This window comes from Biomphalaria glabrata, chromosome 15 (genome assembly GCF_947242115.1).
Source record: "Biomphalaria glabrata chromosome 15, xgBioGlab47.1, whole genome shotgun sequence".
Taxonomy (NCBI): Eukaryota; Metazoa; Mollusca; class Gastropoda; family Planorbidae; genus Biomphalaria; species Biomphalaria glabrata.
Genome location: NC_074725.1, coordinates 111,554 through 131,254, shown reverse-complemented (window position 1 = coordinate 131,254; position 19,701 = coordinate 111,554). Strand labels below are relative to the sequence as shown.

General features: G+C 32.1%; 1 protein-coding gene across 5 annotated transcripts in view; it reads right to left on the bottom strand.

Moving 5' to 3' along the window:
* The window catches only part of LOC106060223 (protoporphyrinogen oxidase-like), a 30,446-nt gene extending 12,421 nt beyond the window's left edge, over positions 1-18,025 (bottom strand). For 2 of the 5 annotated variants that reach the window (XM_056012591.1, XM_056012595.1), the window contains exons 1-9: positions 17,529-17,666; positions 14,973-15,087; positions 13,710-13,844; positions 11,750-11,858; positions 11,330-11,469; positions 10,767-10,914; positions 9,356-9,546; positions 8,272-8,332; positions 7,054-7,172 (exon numbers count right to left, since the gene is read on the bottom strand). In XM_056012591.1, coding sequence (XP_055868566.1) covers positions 7,054-7,172; positions 8,272-8,332; positions 9,356-9,546; positions 10,767-10,914; positions 11,330-11,469; positions 11,750-11,858; positions 13,710-13,844; positions 14,973-15,059 — 990 coding nt within the window. In that variant the 5' untranslated portion in view covers positions 15,060-15,087; positions 17,529-17,666. Of the gene's footprint in view, positions 1-7,053; positions 7,173-8,271; positions 8,333-9,355; positions 9,547-10,766; positions 10,915-11,329; positions 11,470-11,749; positions 11,859-13,709; positions 13,845-14,972; positions 15,088-17,491; positions 17,667-18,006 lie in introns of those variants that run through there. The other 3 variants (XM_056012594.1, XM_056012593.1, XM_056012592.1) reach the window with 3 other exon arrangements.
* Between the last annotated feature and the right edge of the window lie 1,676 nt (positions 18,026-19,701).

The window sequence follows — 19,701 nt, the reverse complement described above, 5'->3', positions numbered from 1 at the left end:
ACAGTACCTTAAATGTCCCTTGCATAATAGTACTGGCCAGTGCTGTCTTCTTCTTTATTAGGTATACTTTGACCTATAACTTTATTTAACAATGATGAATAGTGCAGTCTGATTGCAAGAAAGTACTTCAATATAGGCCCATCCCTACACTTTTTACTTCTGACTTTTTTTTTACATTTGCTTTTCTTAAGATGAAAATAAGGTTTTGTAGATGCCAGGAAAAGAATTTCTGAAGCTCAGAACATGCTCCCTCTTGCTGAAGAGAAGAAGAACCTGCTGATTTTCCAATATTATCCCCAGAAAGAACTTTTCTAGCTAACAAAGCACTTAAAAATTATCTACAAAAAAAAAAAAAAAAAAAAAAGACCAACACTTTAACATTTAAAATGTAAATTTGGATTCTAAACAAATTGTCACTGTGTGATTTTATATGTTATGAATGTGGCTGTGGTTATCAATGTAGGCGTGGTGGTGACATTGGGTTCTTGTTACAAATCACTGAATAATGAAATGACGCTGGGTGTAGCAGATACAATAAGTTTAATATAACACCACATAGTGAATACACCATACAATTCGACCCAGGAATGGTCAGTATTAATCCAACAGTAATATACGAATATCACAACTTAGTACTTATTCTATAACCAACTACTTTAAACATCTAACTCTACTGCTTATATCTTAAGTGACTCAATACAAGTGCTTGCTACAAGATCTCTATGTGGACTGACTGCCTTTAACTCTCTGGTTCACCTAAGGTCAAAAGTGTTCACCTTAGTGCAACATGGGTTGTGAATAAGATTCACAATATGGAATTAACATATACAATACAGAATTAGGGTTTCTACTCTATGGCACCAACTTTGAGGTGGTGACATTACCTATCACCCCCTTTTTGAAAAAAATTTTGAAGAAATTTTTTTCAGCTTGACGACATAATTATCCTAAGTAGGATCAATTGGAATTCTTGGGGTCTATGAAATGTACAATTGCAGAGTTCAAATAGAACTACAAACTTGCAATAAAATATATAATATGACAGTGTTACACAAAATATTTGCTGAATCAAAAAAATTCATACAAGGGCAAAATTCTCTAATTCATCATATTCTTGTAAGGCAATTCAAATAATTCTCTGAGTCAACTACTTAACATCCCAAATAATTCTTTACATGTAGTTCTAATATATACATCAATGTTCAAATGTGTTCAATATTTACAAGTCTTTTCATAATAATATGTGCAAAGTGTGACGAAAATTTCAATGACAATCTCCTATGTCACAATGTGAAAAATTAATACAAGATTTTATTCACAACATCTATTTATAAAAAATCTTTGACACTATAGCAATGTTAGAAGTCTGGTTTTTTGACACCAATAGTACAATATGTACAAATCATGTAGAAAATGTTACAAGTAAGTCTCAATATGTAAGTGATAAGTATAGAAAAATTCAAAATATGTGTCAAAATTCAAGATCAAATTGATTAATGATCATTGTTACAAATTCAATGTATCTGTTTACTTCAATATGAGGTTTGACATCTCCATAAAAAATTGTTGTGCATTAATATTACACAAGTAAATATGTATAATTCAAGTATCAAAATATTGGATCAAAAGTATCAACATGAAATCAAAATAAATATCTTTCATAGTGCTTGTTGCATGCACCTTATGTTTCAATTAAGTATTTCTCCATATGACAGTTCAAATAATTTGTAGCTAGTAATGGCAAAAGTTTAATGTTACATTGTTTATCAAATAATTATTGTGTACAAATTTCAAAAAAAAAAACTCTTTTGTCAAAAAAAATTCAACTGAGAAAATGTGTCAGTTGTGATACAATCTTTGAGTTTACATTAATTTGTTCAAGCATATATATACAAGCATAACATCCTACTAGTTTAGTTGTATTCATTTTAATCTGTTGTGAAAAAATGTGTAAGTCCAATTTAAAAGAATAATATCAAGTGTCTCTTTCAGTACTTGAAATATCAAAAAGTTTGTACAACAATCTTCTTGTTTACATCAATGATTGTTACAAAAAAATATAGTCCATAAGAATAGTTTGACAAAAATGTTTTCAAAAAAATACAAGTGTATGTCAATATTTAATTACACTAATTGACGTTAAATAAATAAGTTACATTATGAATCAATCTCCTTTTTCAATAGTATTGAAAAATGTGACTAAGTTATATAATTGTGATAAATGACATAGTAAAAAAATTCCAATCTTGTTTACAATAGCTGTAGAAAAAAATTCAAAGTTGTTCTCAATACAATGAGAAAAAATAATGTTTACATTGCATGGAAAAAAATTAAGCTAGGTACTGAATAAGTTTGGAAAAAATTCAATGTTTGTTTACATTGTTGAGCACTAAAATGTTATTCTTGTTGACAAAAGAATGTGAAAAAAATTGTTGGTTACAATGTAGTAATCAAATTCCAAAGTTTGTTTACAAATATAGTTTTTAAAAAATGGTTTCTAGTTCAATGTTTACAAATAGTACTCAATGTTTACAAAATAATGCTCAATGTTCACAAAATGACATCATAGCTGGTTGTAAAAATAATTTTTTACTTTAAGGTGTGAATCTTAAATCTTTGACATTTAGCAATACAAGTTTTGACTAACATGACATAGATCATTATCTAAGTCATTCTGATTATCTTGAATATATCTGGACATAAAATCAGCAATAACATTATCTTTCCCTTTTATTTGTTTTATTTCAAAATGGAAATCAGCTAGGATCATGGTCCATCTTGTAATTCTACTATTAGTATTTGCTTTAACATTTAGAGTGGTTAATGGTTTATGATCTGTAAATATTAGGAAAAATCTGCCTAACAGATGTCTTTTTAGTCGCAGTGTACACCACACTATGGCTAAACATTCTTTTTCTATGGTACTGTATCTTATTTCTGCCCTGGATAATCTTCTACTAAGATATTCTATGGGGACCAGATTATTCTTATCATCTCTCTGCATAAGATATGCTCCTATGGCAGTGTCAGATGCGTCTGTGTATAATTCAAATACTTTATCTTTACTGGGTATATGTAATCTCTTATCATCATTAATATTTCTTTGAGTTTATCTACTGCTTCTCTACATTCTTTAGAAGCTGCAATTATTTTCTTATATGTGTCCTTGTTGCTGTTTCATATTGTATTGGTCTTTCAGATGCTACAGCTGCCATGTTTTGTCTGGTATGATTGTTATTGTGGTAAGTATGTTGTCTATCTTGAAATTGATCTCTTCTAGACATTCTGTTGTTTTGCCATCTTCTGTTTGTTTGATGTGATCTACTGTTAGTTGGACTGTAGCTTTGCCATGTTCTTCTGTTATATTGTTGTTGATAGGATCTATTGTAGTTAGGACTGAAGCTCTGGAAAGTTCTGTTATCTCTTCCATATCTATGGTTTCTATTTACATGTTGCTGTTTTTCTGATGCCATTCTCTTTCTGCACTCTGCTTTGGTGTGACCCAATATGCCACAGAAAAAACATCGTATGCTCTTGGCATATTTAAATTTATTTGTAGATCTTGGATGGTTTTCTGTCACTGTTGCAGCTACATTGTACAATTCCCTTTTGTCAATGGTGATGTTTGGGTGTGAGTCTTTGTATGTTGTTAAGTTTGATATCAATTCAGCTTCATTTTTTATTTTTCTCTCCTTCAGGAATGAGAATGCTGCATCTGTAACATTAATTAGCACATTCTCAATGAGAAAGAAATCTAATATCTGTTTGGGGTCATCTAAGTTGCAGTTTGCGAGTTGTAGCCACTTTGTCATGTTCTGGCGCATGTCATGTATTGTTCTTTTTAAATCTGTATTCTTTGCTAGTTTTATTTCCCTAAAAAGTTTTCGATAGTGCTCCTCCGTTTTGCCAAAATGTTCAATTAGTCTTTGTTTTACTGTGTTGTAGTCTTTTCTTTGCTCCATAGTTAGTGTGTCGATGATGTTTAGTGGTTCACCTCTTAGGTTAGCTAGCAGTTGTTGAGCCATTTGTGCACTATTCATATTTGCTGTTTGACAGATATATTCAAATTGAATAATGAAATTTTCCAATGTGTCTTCTTTTGGATCAAAGTTCCTAAATTTGCTGTGATACTGATGATGAGATGAAGTTTGACTTGCTGAATTGTCTTTATTTTCTTTTGCTAGCTTGGCCATTTTTTCTTCATGTTCTTTTAATTTTATTTCATGCTGGCGTTCTTTTTCTTTCTCTAAGTTTTCTTGTTCTTTCTCTCTCAGTCTTCTTTCATGTAGCCTTTCTTCACGTTGCTTGTCTTTTTCTACTCTAATTCTATCTATTTCAATTTTAATGAATGCAGCTCTATCATCTTCTTTTAACTTTAGTTTATCCACTATCTCTATTAGTTTTTCATACTCAGCCATTTTCAAAGATTCAAATTAGTAATATAGTTTATTAATAGATATGTGTACACAAAAAGGTAGTTGTAAATGAATATTGTACAATAAATACTTATTATTGCTCAAATAGTAATTACAGGTAATAGTAGATATATATTTTGTGCGAAACAATTGAGGTTATGAGGTATCTTAAGTTATTCTTGGTACTTTGTCTAGTTCATAATGTAATACTTTACTGATCAATTATGTGATTATGTATTTCTAGTATCTCCACTTGCAATGTAAAAATTTATTGCAACAAATAATTCACAATTATGTGAGCCTTATTAGTCTGATAAATAGTGATCAATGTATCAATAGTATCAAAATAGTTCAATGTGCTCAAAGTATATATTATATACAATCAATCTTGTCACAATCTCAAATCAAAATATATCCCATAGTGTATCAAGTGTGTAGTGTAGTGTTGATAATAATAAAAAATAGGTTGAAATAAGAAGTAAAATAAATATCTATATTAATAAGTAATTAATTAGACAAACATAAATACACTATAGATACTAAACAGTCTGCTTTAAAGAGACATTACAAGATAGTAGAAATAGTAGACAAAAGAATTACAATGAGAAATAACTATGACGCAAAAAGAAAATTCAACAGATGTAAACAAGACAATATCAATACAAGAGTTTAACAATATGATAGATACTTGACGAAATACAAACTTGACTAATACAGCTATACGATCAAGTATTTACTTTATCTAAAGAGTCCCTACCAATACCTGGATGCTTACTTGAAAAAAAATATAAATGCTCAGACTCAATAGATAATTAAATTTAGTCCCTAAAGTCAAATGTATATATAAATACAAATGTAAACAATGAAAAAAAATTGTGGTGTAGTTCAAGAGAACTAATCAATACTGATAATACTAAAGGGTAATTAAAGTTACTTCCCTTAAATATTCACTTGATGCTTGACTTGTACATAAAGTTCCGGTGATGCTCCACATAAATTATGTCCACAGTACAGTTCATAAGTAATCCACTTGCTAAATCCGCAGCACAACAGTACAGTTCATAAGTAATCCACTTGTTAAATCCACAGCACAATGGTACAGTTCATAAGTAATCCACTTGTTAAATCCACAGTACAATGGTACAGTTCATAAGTAATCCACTTGTTAAATCCACAGTACAATGTTACAGTTCATAAGTAATCCACTTGTTAAATCCACAGTTCATAAGTAATCCACTTGTTAAATCCACAGTAGAATAGTACAGTTGCTGAAACAAATATACATAACTAAAAATGACCTTAGGTAGTGACGACAAGAGAGGTCTAAGAGTAAGAGCGCTCTCTTATTAAATGTGCTGTTAGACAGCGACAATAGGAGTGTGTCATTAGAATTATGACGAGCACTCGATGTAGATGATTCTTGAATATGTCAGCTACTTCGACTGACCATATATCAGCTGTCTTCAAACGATGACTTGAATGACTTGTAGTACTAGATTTTCACCCACACCGGTTGTAGTATCACGGTTGTCTAGTTTCACCCACACAGGCTGTAAGATCAGGTTGTCTAGTTTCATCCACACAGGTTGTAAGATCAGGGTTGTCTAGTTTCGTCCACGCAGGTTGTCTCAGCATATCATGTTAAAGTGACTTTGAACAATGCTGTCATAAATGTCGTTTTCGGCCGCTTCTGACACCATAAATGTCGTTTTCTGATCCCACTTCTGACATCATAAAATATCGTTTGCTGACACTTCTGACACTATAATTGCTGTTTGCTGACACTTCTGACACCAAAAAATGTCAATAAATGATTTGCACTTTGGACACTTCTGACACCAAGAATGTCACCGTATTATTTTATATAGTATGAATGTGACTGTAGTTATCAATGTAGGCGTGGTGGTGACATTGGGTTCTTGTTACAAATCACTGAATAATGAAATGACGCTGGGTGTAGCAGATACAATAAGTTTAATATAACACCACATAGTGAATACACCATACAATTCGACCCAGGAATGGTCAGTATTAATCCAACAGTAATATACGAATATCACAACTTAGTACTTATTCTATAACCAACTACTTTAAACATCTAACTCTACTGCTTATATCTTAAGTGACTCAATACAAGTGCTTGCTACAAGATCTCTATGTGGACTGACTGCCTTTAACTCTCTGGTTCACCTAAGGTCAAAAGTGTTCACCTTAGTGCAACATGGGTTGTGAATAAGATTCACAATATGGAATTAACATATACAATACAGAATTAGGGTTTCTACTCTATGGCACCAACTTTGAGGTGGTGACACAAATGATGCCAAATAAAACTGAAAAACAGTGTGGTAAGTATTTCTATTCTAGTCTAATATATTCTTAGAACCTTCCCAGAATCCACTGGGGGAGCCAATGGGGTTGCCCCAATCCCTAGCTGGCTAAGGAGAGGCGTCATAGAAGTTTTTTTAATTAATTAGGGTGGTGCGCTGGTTTAAAAGTTTGAGAAACACTGGTATACATGGAATGAGGCAAAAATTCATCAACGAAATAAATCAGATTGAACCAATACAACAGTTTGTACATTATTAAAGCATTAGGTCAATATGGAAATACATTTATCCATCAATTTCTATTTTACCTTGACTGGCAAAACATTTTCCTTGTACTCTAAATTGACCACCACAACATTGACAGAAGGAAGGGCAGATAAATCTTCTTTTAAATCTGTCATGCTCTTAGGAAGTGCAGCTGCTAAATCTATTTGGATAAAGAAAACACATTTTTTGAAGATTCTGCTTTCTTTTTATACTAATCAAAAGTGATTCTTCTCAATGTTTACATTTGTAACTTTAACTTACCAAATTAACAAAAATACACGAAACAATGTTGTATATATAAAAATCTCTTTTATTTTTATTTTATCATGTCCTAAATAGAACAATCAATAATTGGAGTAGATATAATCAAATCGCATGCACAAGTGCTCTTCACAGATTTCTTCATGGCTTTTAACAAAATAGAGCCACAGGGTAATTTAAATATCAGCCACTAACTACAATCATGGGTTCTATGTTCCCAGTTTGTAAAAGTTAATTAACTAATTAACTCCAGTTCAATGTATAGGAGCCCCATGAGGTTGTGGACTTTTTCCGGTTTTGTACTCTTAATACTAATGACATTAGAAGCCTCTAAGACTCAGTTGCATTTACTAAATTAGCTGCTGCCATAGTCTGTCTTATTTTAGATAAAATTCACTATCAAAGTTTGATAAAATGCTTTTACCAACTAAAGCACTGACAACTTTTTAGAACTGAATCTCACAAAAACTAAAGAAATCATTTTCTTCAAAAGGAAAAAAATAATTGATACTTGAACTCAAGATAAACAATAAACCAATACAACAAGTGAACTAATTCAGATATCTGGGTGTCATAGTAGACAACAAGCCAAAAAAAATACAGTAGCTATTTTTCTAATACAAACAGCTTTAAACTACAGAAGAACCTATCATTAATTTTTACTATGCAACAATACAAAATCTGCCAACATATGCAATAACTTTTTGTCAAGGCAATGTGTCATCCAAGCTGTGGCCTTGCTTGGACAGTCTTATAAAAAGAGCATAAAAAGCACAAGCACAATCCTACAGTATTTAAATAACCTTTTGCAACAAAAATCTTAGAAGACAACCACCAATATCACTACATCACATAGTTGCGAACTGAAAGTACAATTTGTTTGTTCCTTATTCTGTCAGACTGTATCGGCACTACAAATTGACTAGGGAACCTGGAAAAGAATCCTTGTAATCACAACAAATTTTCTAAAAGGATCAATAAAGCAGTCTTTGTCTTACCTTTACTGTAGACAGCAGATATAACAAGAGAAGCTTCAATAGAATCTGATGGGGTAGAGACCTAAGAATAAAACAGATAAATCAATGAGCCACAAAAATTAAAATAGAAGTAATAACATAACCATAAATAGAGACAATACATTTTCCAGCTGATGATGTCATAAAAAGAATTAGAAAAGCCTCTGCAATCTCAAAATTCTCTCGGACTGGAAAAATGCTAAATTGACCATGAAAACAAAAATGCCAGTCTAAAAATCCTGTATAGGAAGCAATCTGTTTAATAGAAGCGGGAAGCGTGGTAGAGAGGCCAAGTGAACTTGGCTTGGCTACCTAGAAGGGGGCTCGAGGTTCGATACCCGACTCGGGCAGAATTGTGTTTACTGAGCGCCTAAAGTCAGCACGGAAAACCAACTCCTGGATACCCCCCCCCAACTGGTCCACAAATGAGATTGGACCAAAAGCGCTCTGAGCATGCTTTATATAAGCATGAAAGTAGCGCTATATAAAAGCTATAATAATAATAGAAGTGAGACATCTATCTAGAGCATAGATTGACTGGTTTTCACATACGCTGTCTGCAATGCATTGTGTGCATCTTCTGGAAAGATCATGTTTGCATCCAACAAAAATTTAATAAAGCAGTGTCTATGTAGGACACATAGAAGACAATGTCGGCTCAGACATGTCGCGACATGCTAGATGGCAGAGTTCTCAAAATCATCCTTTATGCTGTGCAGACCCGAAGGACATCCACGACTAAAACAAGACTAAGCAGGACCTAAGAACTATGACTACGTGGGTCGAAATAGCCCATAATCAGGCAGCATGTGGACATTTGTACAAGGTGGTATGATCCTTGCAGAGAGCAAAAGGGTTGAAATGACATTAGACAGGAATAAAGCTGAAATAAGAAAGATTCATTCCCATTTACTAAAAGTGACAATCCAGAATTTTCTTGTTTAATCACAGTAGAGTCTGACAAACTTAACTAGAAGCAATCTTAACCAGTTATTTATCAGGGCACATCCACTATCCAGCCAAAATGGGGCCATTATAAATCAAATTTAAAAAAAAATTCACTTACTATTATTTTACCATTTTGATTTGGCTTGAGAGAAGTGACCTTAGTGTCCAGCCTTATTTCACCTTCTTTTGTGTTCTGTATTGAGGCAGCCATAGCATCGGTCAATTGTTGAAGCCCTTTAGATAATGACCAGGAGGCCCACTTATCTTCAATAGCTCGCCTGACTAAGCCAGTAGCTTCAACTTTGGGATCTGAGGAAATAATAACTGAATTAGTAACTTCCACTTAAGTTGAGTGAAAATAAATACATAATGTTAATGAATTTAAATGTTATGTTAAAGTTTGAGACACCAAAGTGTTTTACTCTTCAATGTTGGATCTCAATAAACACTTTCCAAAATATTAATTTTTAGATGAAGACACATTAGAATATCAGGCATCTATGAGAAAAGTCTTTACCAAAAAGTCATCGAGTGTTTGTTCCTAAATTCAAAATTAGACTTTTAGCAATATTTTTAATCATGCTTAAAGTGCTGGGTCCATGGATTGTTTAATTCTTATGTCAATTCTGAAGAGTTCGGTCTTTTTGGTACATAACTCTACTTGAAAGTTACGATTTATTTGAGGAGGCTTCCAATTCGGCATTGAAGTTCAGTGTGTTTGGTTCCAATATTTACTCTGAAGTTACAGAGACATTTAGAAGTAAGACGTGAGGAAAGTTTGATCTGTTAAACATTCTATTAGATTTAGAAAAATCTCAAACTGAAATGAGCCTAAAAATTGATAGTCAGATTTAGAATTACAGTAAAAAGAATCTTAAAAATATAGAAAAATAAAACAATTTGACAAAAGGGAGGTTGCTACAAATTTTTAGGTAGCTTAGCAAACTCACACATTATAAACACAAACAAGCCATAGTGTAAGAGTTTATATGTAAGCGTAAACAATATGAAAACATAATTAATTTTTATAAACAAAACACTTTGAGAAGACCAAAAGTTGCACATATTTAGATCATTTTAAGGCAATGTGAAATGTTTTTTTTGAGATATCAATGCGATAGAAAAATATGGCACAGCTCAAAAAAAATTTTTTGCAGCTTTTCCACTGCAAGAGTGTTTTTTTTAACAATCAGATGTTTAACTTGAATGCATTTTAAAAAGTCAATGAATTAGTTAACACTTTCAATTATGTAAAAATTAAAACTAAAAATTGCAAAGGACAAAAGTTTACAGAGAGCTAGGCTACTTTCATTCATGAATCAAAAGTATTTAGACAGGGTTAGTAGCACTTTTCCATGACAAAATTTTAGGAGGTTTTTAAGGATGAAATGTATGTATGTATGTGTGCATTAGAATTGCACATATATATATATATATATATATATATTGTTATTCTTTACGTGATAAGCCTTGAACTGATGTAACAGAAGCTATATATCAAAATCACAGAGCCAATACTTCCTATTTACCTTTGAAACCAAAAACAGCTCCAGCTATTAAGGAGCCATATTTTTTCTCCATTTCATAAAGAGGTGGGAAACATGCCTGGACACTAAGCTTTCGGCAGTCCCCTGCAAAAATACCTCTGCAAAGGGCATCTATAGCAATATCTGCAAACTAAAAAGATGTTTTCAAAAATATAGAAACAGAAAGTAGGATTCTTTACTACTTCTTATATCAAGCATATCATTTTTTGTATATTATAGATCTAGTATTATTCCGCTACATTACATCCTTCTATATGGTGGGAAGCGTGGTCGAGAGGCCAAGTGCGCTTGAACTTGGCTTGGCTACCTAGAAGGGGACTCGAGGTTCGACACCCGACTCGGGCAGAGTTGTGTTTACTGAGCGCCTAAAGGCAGCACGTAAAACCAACTCCTAGATACCCCCTCCCCCCCACTGGTCCACAAATGAGATTGGACCAAAAGCGCTCTGAGCATGCTATAAGCATGAAAGTAGTGCTATATAAAAGCTATAATAATAATATATAAAACTTCCCTGACTCAAAAATAAAAAAAAAACAAGAACATACCTCTGGACCCAATCTTCGCCTTACAAAACTGTAAATAGACTCATCCTGTTCATTACTCCTTCTATGAAAAGGTTCCTTCCAAAGTGAGGTTATTAGAGGCTTGGTGAAAGGAGGCAGTTTTTTGAACATGCTCCACGCATCTAAGTGTACAAATAAAATACGCTTTAAAATAGGCCAACAAAACATCAGTTCTCAGTTCAAAAAGAATGTTGTAAAACATGGATAAATTGATAATGACATGAAAAAAAAAGTGCAAAACACTTATCAGTTTGAGTTCATGTTTCTTCTATTAAAGATAGATTTTTTTTAAAATCAGTTTTAAAAATAAAAAGCTTCTTCAGTATATATATATATAAGTTTTTAATTTGCTAATGTCTTACTTTTTTTTAATGTCTAATGAAGCACAAGGCTAAAACTTACTGGTGGGTAAAGCACATAGTTTCCCATCAACAAACAAATATCTATTTTTAGCTGCAGGATCAGAAGGAAATATTGGTAAAACATGCCTGGTTAGGCCAAGCTCTTCAGCCTGTAGAGTATACAAAACATATTTCAATTACGAAAGAATGAGGAAGATGGAATTATTCTTTATGTCTTCAAAGCTATTGTTTTTTAAAATTTGAACAATTATAATTAGCTAATAGCATAACATCATTTTCAAATATAAACAATTATTGAGCATCAGCTGCAAAAGGCGAAGGTGTGATATTTTAGTTTCATTTAGCTGTATGTCTGATCAATGAAAACCAGAAGTAAAAATAATGTAAATATAGGTTACTGACTGATGTATTGTAACATGTCTGTTCAATCTGTGTCTCTAATTGCCAAAGATATAATGTATTAGTAAGTCCATTGTGGACTTTTGACATTTTTTGAAGATGTAGGCCTATCTAACCATGTGTGAGATTTCAATCCTTTTTAAGTAGGTAAAATGAAAGCTAAATTGAGTAATTACACAAAACAATATTTTACTTTAAGATGCGATTATGGGAATTTTTTAATTGTTTAAAAGATATAATAAAAATTAATATTTAACTTTTTTAAACCTTATTCTTCTTTGATCTGATTTGTTTGTTTTACACCTATTGGAGGTTCCTTTCTAGATTTAAAGACAATTACATCACAGCTTTAACCTCCAGCAGGATTGCAGGATTGTAATGTTAAAACGAATACAGTGTTACATTTTGTAGGAATGTCTCAAGGAATTCTCTAAATTGAAAAATAAAGTCTAACCTTAGAAGCAATGAGGCGGTGAGATGGCTGAGTGTTAAAGTAATTGGCTATCGAACTTGTTGTGATCTTTAGGGTGCCTCTGAGTCCACCCAGCTCTAATGAGTGCCTAACATTAGACGGGGAAAAGTAAAGGCAGTTGATCGATGTATTGGCCACATAACACCCTCATTAACCATGGACCACAGAAATAGATGACCTTAACATCATCATTTGCCCTATAGACCGCATGGTCTGAAAGGGGAACTTTACTCTTTTGTTTCCCCACAAGCCATTGTCTTGATGCAACTATAGTTGAATAATGTCAGGGATGAATATGTGTATTTGTACGTAATCAAATTTTACTTATATGTGTCAGTTGGAATGTACGAGCTAATGACCATAAATGTGTACGTTTGCATGAGAACAGTTGCCAGTGTGTGATGAACTAGAGCAGTGTTTCCCAAACTTTTGACCTATATGTACCCCTTTTATAATTTTTTAATGCTGAGTACCCCTCGCCCCCCCCCCTTCCCCAAAGAATTTGTGGAATTGTTTCAATAACCTATATAATACTGAACAATTATTTTGCATACTGCTCAATCCAGCAATCCATTTTATAATTATAACTACAAATTGGTTATTGATATTTTCCACTCATATACCTACGCGCACACACACAAACACACTATTAAAATATATTTTTCAAATCAAATCAATTTTTTAAAGTACATATTTCAAAACTAAACTCCAGAGTTAATCAACAAGTATGCTTTTCAATAACATTAGCTTTTATTTTTTAGGGCTGTGATAAATGTGTTAAGGCTATTGGAATGTTCCATTCTAAATTGCAACTGTTACACTTATTGATCAATAAAATAAAAAAAAATGTTTAAGAAAATAATTGAAAATGAACAATGAAAAAAACAAAACTTTTCAATTTTCTCAGAGTGGGGGGCCCTTGGTTTTAAACTTGCACTGTTAATGCAAATCAATCCCTTTGACTCACTTCCACAATGTTCATCCATATCTGACACATGGAAATGTTTACTCAAGTCAAATGATGGTATCATCAGATACAGTTACTCAAAGAACACTAGCTTAACTACTACTCTGGTTCTGACAAGTTTTAAGTTTACGTCATTTTGTGAAAGAATCGTCGTCTATTTACCAACAAAAGTGTGTTTCTGCCAGCCTCACCCACTGGACGTAAACTTCGAGGACCATGTTCGAAAATAGCTCCATCGGGATAGCTGGTGGTATTAACCCATCCTCCTACTCGACTGCTGCCTTCAAGTAGAATTACCTACAATAACATAATAAACCAATGTAATTATGTCATCAAACTATTTAAATTTAATAAATATAACTTAATAAATATCACTGCTAATTTGTTGGTTTAATACAGAATCACCCTACATAATATTATTAGTAAATATATAAGATCGATTTTTCAAGACACTAATGATATACAATGATTTACTCAATGAAAAATAAAATGTTTGTACAAATCTCTCCATAATTAAATTATCTAAGAAAATTCACTTTTTTTTTGTCAATCTATATTTAACACTCTCAAATCTTAGGCTGTTTCTTTTAATTATGACTATTTTGTTAGCATTAAATCTTTTTAAATTGCTTTAAATTTAAAATCAATTCCTATAATATAAAGATTATCAATCTAAGCAACCTACATTTAATTCAAACATACTAAAGTTACTGTGGGGAAAAAAAAAACTAATTAAAAAAAAAAAGAAAGTGAAATAAGAAAAAGAGTGTTACAAATAAAAACTAAAATCCATATATTTGTACAAGTCAAAATGTAAGGCCATCTCTTTTAAGTTTCAAATTTAAGGTAATAGAAATAAATTTTATCCAATGAAAATAGTGTATGTTCAAAATTTGTTTAGATTTAAGGAAGATTATAGACATCTGGAGAAGCACACATTGCCACTCCCCAACATGTTACCAAGTAATAAAATAAAGCTCCTAAACTGTCAACATATTGGTAAGAGAGATCAACACTTCAATGGGTTTTGTTTCCTAATCCTGTATTTGAAGTTAAATCTTTAAAAAAAAAAATTTTTTTTTTTTCAATAACTGGTTTGACCAAAACCCGCAATAGCAGCAAAGTCAGAATAAAAAGAGCTAAAAAAGCAGGAATTAATTTGCATGAAACAAAATATTTAGTTGTCAAAATGTTACTAAACCAACAAGTAGATAAACTTTTATAGCAGACATGACAATTTCTGATATGTAAAAAGAAGACTCATGTAGAGTGTTATATATAAAGTTGTAAACAACTTGTAAAGTATAAAAAGATGTAAAAAGTAATAACTAAACAAGGATTTTTAAAAAATCACAAAACAAAACAATGTAAAAAGCATTGATGAAGATCTCTTTCAAAACAATTAGCTCAGACAACTATACTGACCTTAGAAAATTGTGGCAAAGATCTCTGTATATACAATGCTGAGGCAAGACCACTAACACCTCCACCAATAACAACAGCTGTTGCCATGTTGCATTCAATATTATGCAATAATCATCTAGAAAAAATAATGACACCAAAATAAAAAAACACCTTCTATAGAATTGATATTGAAAGATGCAAACTGGAAAGAGACAAATATTGAATATATTGTTAAAAAAAATTTAACAATTTTTTTCTGGAACTAATTTTAATCTAAAAGTAACTAGAGTTGTTCTGTTATCATTTAACTTGTGTATTTACAAAATTGTGTGAAGGCTTGCAATAAACTTAATGATCACAGTTATCTTATAAATTCCTATTTTTTTTTATTCTTCATATTTATGTGCACTTCATCCTGATGTAGGCCTATGTTATTCTGCATTAACAAATAGTCTTCTTTACACTGACTATTCTTCTGCTTTTCAGTTATTTTGAAATATTTGATAAGCTCTATCTATATTTTTTGGGCTAGTCTTTTTTTTTACTTTTCAAATCCTGCTCTGCCCTGTCCCTGTCCCCCCTTAAAAACAAGAATTTTATAATCTGTTACATCCAATTGCCAATAGCATAGTACAGGGGTTCTCAATTATGATTTTTGCAGGGGCCACCCAAGACCAATAGAAATATGTAATATTTTTTAAGTGTAAGACTTTAATTTTTTCAAATTGGTAGTTACTTTATTTTATTGTTTAAGGATAGATGTTGCAGAATCAGAATGATTTCTAACATTTTTATTGTTATAGAATAAATATTTCAACTTTTTAAATCATAGATTTTATTTCTATAGTAAAATTTGCGCTCGTCGTGACATATATAAAAAGCATTTTTGTTTATATTTAATTGTTTCATTGTTTCGCCATTGTTTAATAGTCCATTTATTAAAGTTAATATTTTTATTATGAAACATTCCAAAGAACATTAAGAAAAGAAAATGACAATTTTTTAATGGTATGATTTCACTTTGATAGTTATATTAAAATTGAAAAACCACAGTATATGTTATTTGTAACAAAGTTCTATAAGCCAGATCTATGAAAATGAAATATCAGTAACTTCATTTTGATAGAAGCTGCCGAACTTTAATGAAAATGATATACACTCTATTTTAGACAATTTAAACTTAGGCGTTTCTTTTTAGGTAGGAAACCTCTTGAAACAACTACTACAATATGCGATATGTGCAATTTTGATAAAACTGGTTTATTTTTTAAAACATATAAAATCTCTTGTGATTTCATTGTTATGACATTGATCTGGTTTTCAACGTTTGGTACAATATGAGCCACCAAAACTTATCGGACATCATTTTATGATTCATCGACGAATGTTAGTGATGAATATACTGCCAAAAGGATTATAAGAAGAAAAGAAAAACATCACTGCAATAATCAAATGCAACATTCCTTGATTTGTCTAAAAATATCCGATACTTCCAAATGACTCTTTAGTTTTGGCAGAAAAAAATTTGATGAAAATAAATATTTACGTTTCCAATATTTTCTATAAAGATACAATGGTAATTTCTGTGAAAGAATATTTGCGCATGATCCCGGATGAAATTTCATGCTTTTCAAATCTGCTGGATTTATACAAATTGCTAGGTATAATAGTGATGCAGTGAGAAATGATTTCTCTTCAATATCAATTTCACAATTCTTGATCTATTCCAGTGATATCCCCTTTAGCTTGTGTTGCGTCTTTTTTTTTTCCATTTCCAATATAACATATTTTTGAGAAACACATTTGTATGATTATAAGCAATGCTAATCAGATGTCTTTTATATGATCATTATTACTATGGTAGAGTTAGATTTAACCCAATAACTGTAAGTAAGGGTAAGAGTAAGACTAATAGAATAATAGGTAATAGATCTAGAATCTAGACTAGAATCTATTTTGGACTAAATTTGAAAATATAATTATAATAGATCTAGATTCTAGAATATAGATTATAGATCTAGCTAGCTTATTCTAGATTGAGTCATTTATTGTCATTGACTAGCTATAAACTAGTAAAAGTATAAAGTTATAATAATAAAGATTTATTATTAATTAATTAATTATTATAAAGAATTAGACTATAATAATAAATTTAAATTATAAATTTAATAAATTATTTGCCAATTGTCGAATTGGTCATAAGTCATAAAACTTAAAATTAAAAAAGATTTGGTTCTGATTGGGCAATCATTCATTTCATTGAATCACAATAATCATTGATAAACATTAAAGGTCTAGGCAGGCTAATCATACCTAAAAAAAAAGGCTAATGGCTAATGATAATCAATTAATCATGGCTCGGCTAATGGCCTAATGTCTATGATCAGTATGATGCCTAAGCCACTAAGGCTAGTAATCATGTCAGATGTCTAGTGAAGTGAGACTAGGTCACTAGAGTCTAGCCCTACGCACTCTTGGCTAGTGATGTCTAGTCTCTAGACTAGACCTACTTGATTAATACTTAGATCTATACTGTATACCTTAAACTGTAAGTAAAGGTAAGACTAATACGCGTACTTGTAGAAAGTCTTACGTAACACGCTGATAGTTAGGTCTAATCTGTTGCTCAAAGAACTGGAAGTTGCTAAACAAACAAAAAAGCATTCAACGTTTACAAAGTTAAAACGGCTAATTATCGTTTAGTATCTACTGTATGTGGGGACATGTATGAAATCTAGATCTGGTTCACAGACCTATATATTATATAGAGTCTCTATAGGTCTGTGATCTTCTAGAGCTACATTGAATAAAAATAGATTAATAGACAGTTTAGATTCTAGTTCTAAATCTATGTATATATAAAGTAAAGTTAACTAAATATTCCTTAAAACAATAGCTTTAATACAGAATCTAGACTAGATATAACGATGTTATAGATCTAGATCTAAAGTTACCTAGTCCTAGATATAACGAATTTAAGAAAAAAAAAACTAGGCCAAAGTTAGTCGATAGAATTTATATTCTAGATTCTCAACAATAGTGTCAATAGGCCTACTTAGGGTTAGGTTGTTTCAACTTCAGAGTTACATTTAAAGATATATCCATTGGATGACTAGATATGGAAGGTCATTTGTCATCTTGTGATCCCTGCCTAACTCTGGCTTTTATGGGGAGCTGTGTCAGTGTGTACTGGATAGCACTCACAACGCCGGGGTCAACATGCGCACATAGGGCCTACGATAAAAAGACACTCAAAGAGTGTCAAAAGACTCAAAAGCCTCCTATAGAAGGAAAACTATAGTAGAACTGCCTGATCTGGAAACCACTGCTCGGTTCATCTCATAAGATTACTAATATGAACCCTCCGACATTAAAAAAAAAAAAGTAATGATCGAACCTCGTGGCTTGAAGCCGTGAATGTCGGTATTCTGAGAAACAAGACAAGGGGATCAATTTAATACAAATAACGCAGATCGAATCAAAACGGGCAACCGCAACAGACCTAAATAAATTCCCATGTGTGCTGCCGGCTTTTTAAAGCGAATATAGAACTCCATAGCCACAGGAGATGAGATTGTGCTGATCTTGTATCACAAAGGAGGAGGAGTTACTATCATGTCTCCGTCTAGGTGAAGGTCACATAATGATCACTTCCGGACTTATTTGACATAGATCTATAAGCCAACAATATCATATAGTGATCTCAGCTTATCTCATCCAGACAATGTCTTGATCTATAGACCAACGTCAAGACCATATCTTGATCTATGACTTATGCCCAGCTAGGCCTATGCCATTATTAAGACCGTCAAGAAATGCACACACAAACATTTAGACCTGTATAGATATATCCAGGATATATCCAACATAGCTTGCACACAAATACACATATAGCCCATATATATAGGCCTATATGGAGGCGCGGTGGCTGGGTGGTATATACATGACACTTGGCTTCCGGAATAGATTGTAAGGTATTGATATGTAACGTGTAAGGGTAATTTATGTATATATATATAAAAATCTAAATCGACCACCTACGGACAATGGTTATGCTTGCCCTGGATGTGGCAAAATATGTAGGTCACAGCTGGGGCTGCGCAGCCACGGGAAATACTGCATTCTTCACTTATCTTCGGACTCGAAGACAAGCCTTATATATATATATATATATATATATATATATATATATATATATAGATATAGATATAGATAGATAGATAGATAGATAGATAGATAGATAGATAGATAGATAGATAGATAGATTGTTATAACTCTAGTGGGGAGGCGATTTTATATTACAGTAGGCCTGACACATATATGTGACGAGATCTGTGGACAGTGGAGACCAATCGCTCATGGCCACGTCCTGTGTTCAGGATGAGAGAGAGAGACCTGTAGAGCTTCGTACAACAGTACCGTACTGTTATTATAAGTTAAGCATTTGAAGTCAGTGTGGTGTGTAGTCCATTGTAGTTTCGGCTGTTGATTAAACTCTTGCGTGGAGATGCTGTGATTGGAATGAGACTTTGCTAACACCTGATTCACTATAAGCCTATATTTAAAGTTAGGTCGCAGCCGGGGCTGCGTAGCCACGGAAAATAGTCTTCTCACAGATGTGTAGGTCTAAACAAACTCTCTAAACAAACTCACTCTGGGTCATAACTTTTATTTCGGACCAAGGAAAGAAAACACAAATGTTTTACTGTTGACCAGCTCCACTAGCAATCTGTTAAAACTCCACTAAAAA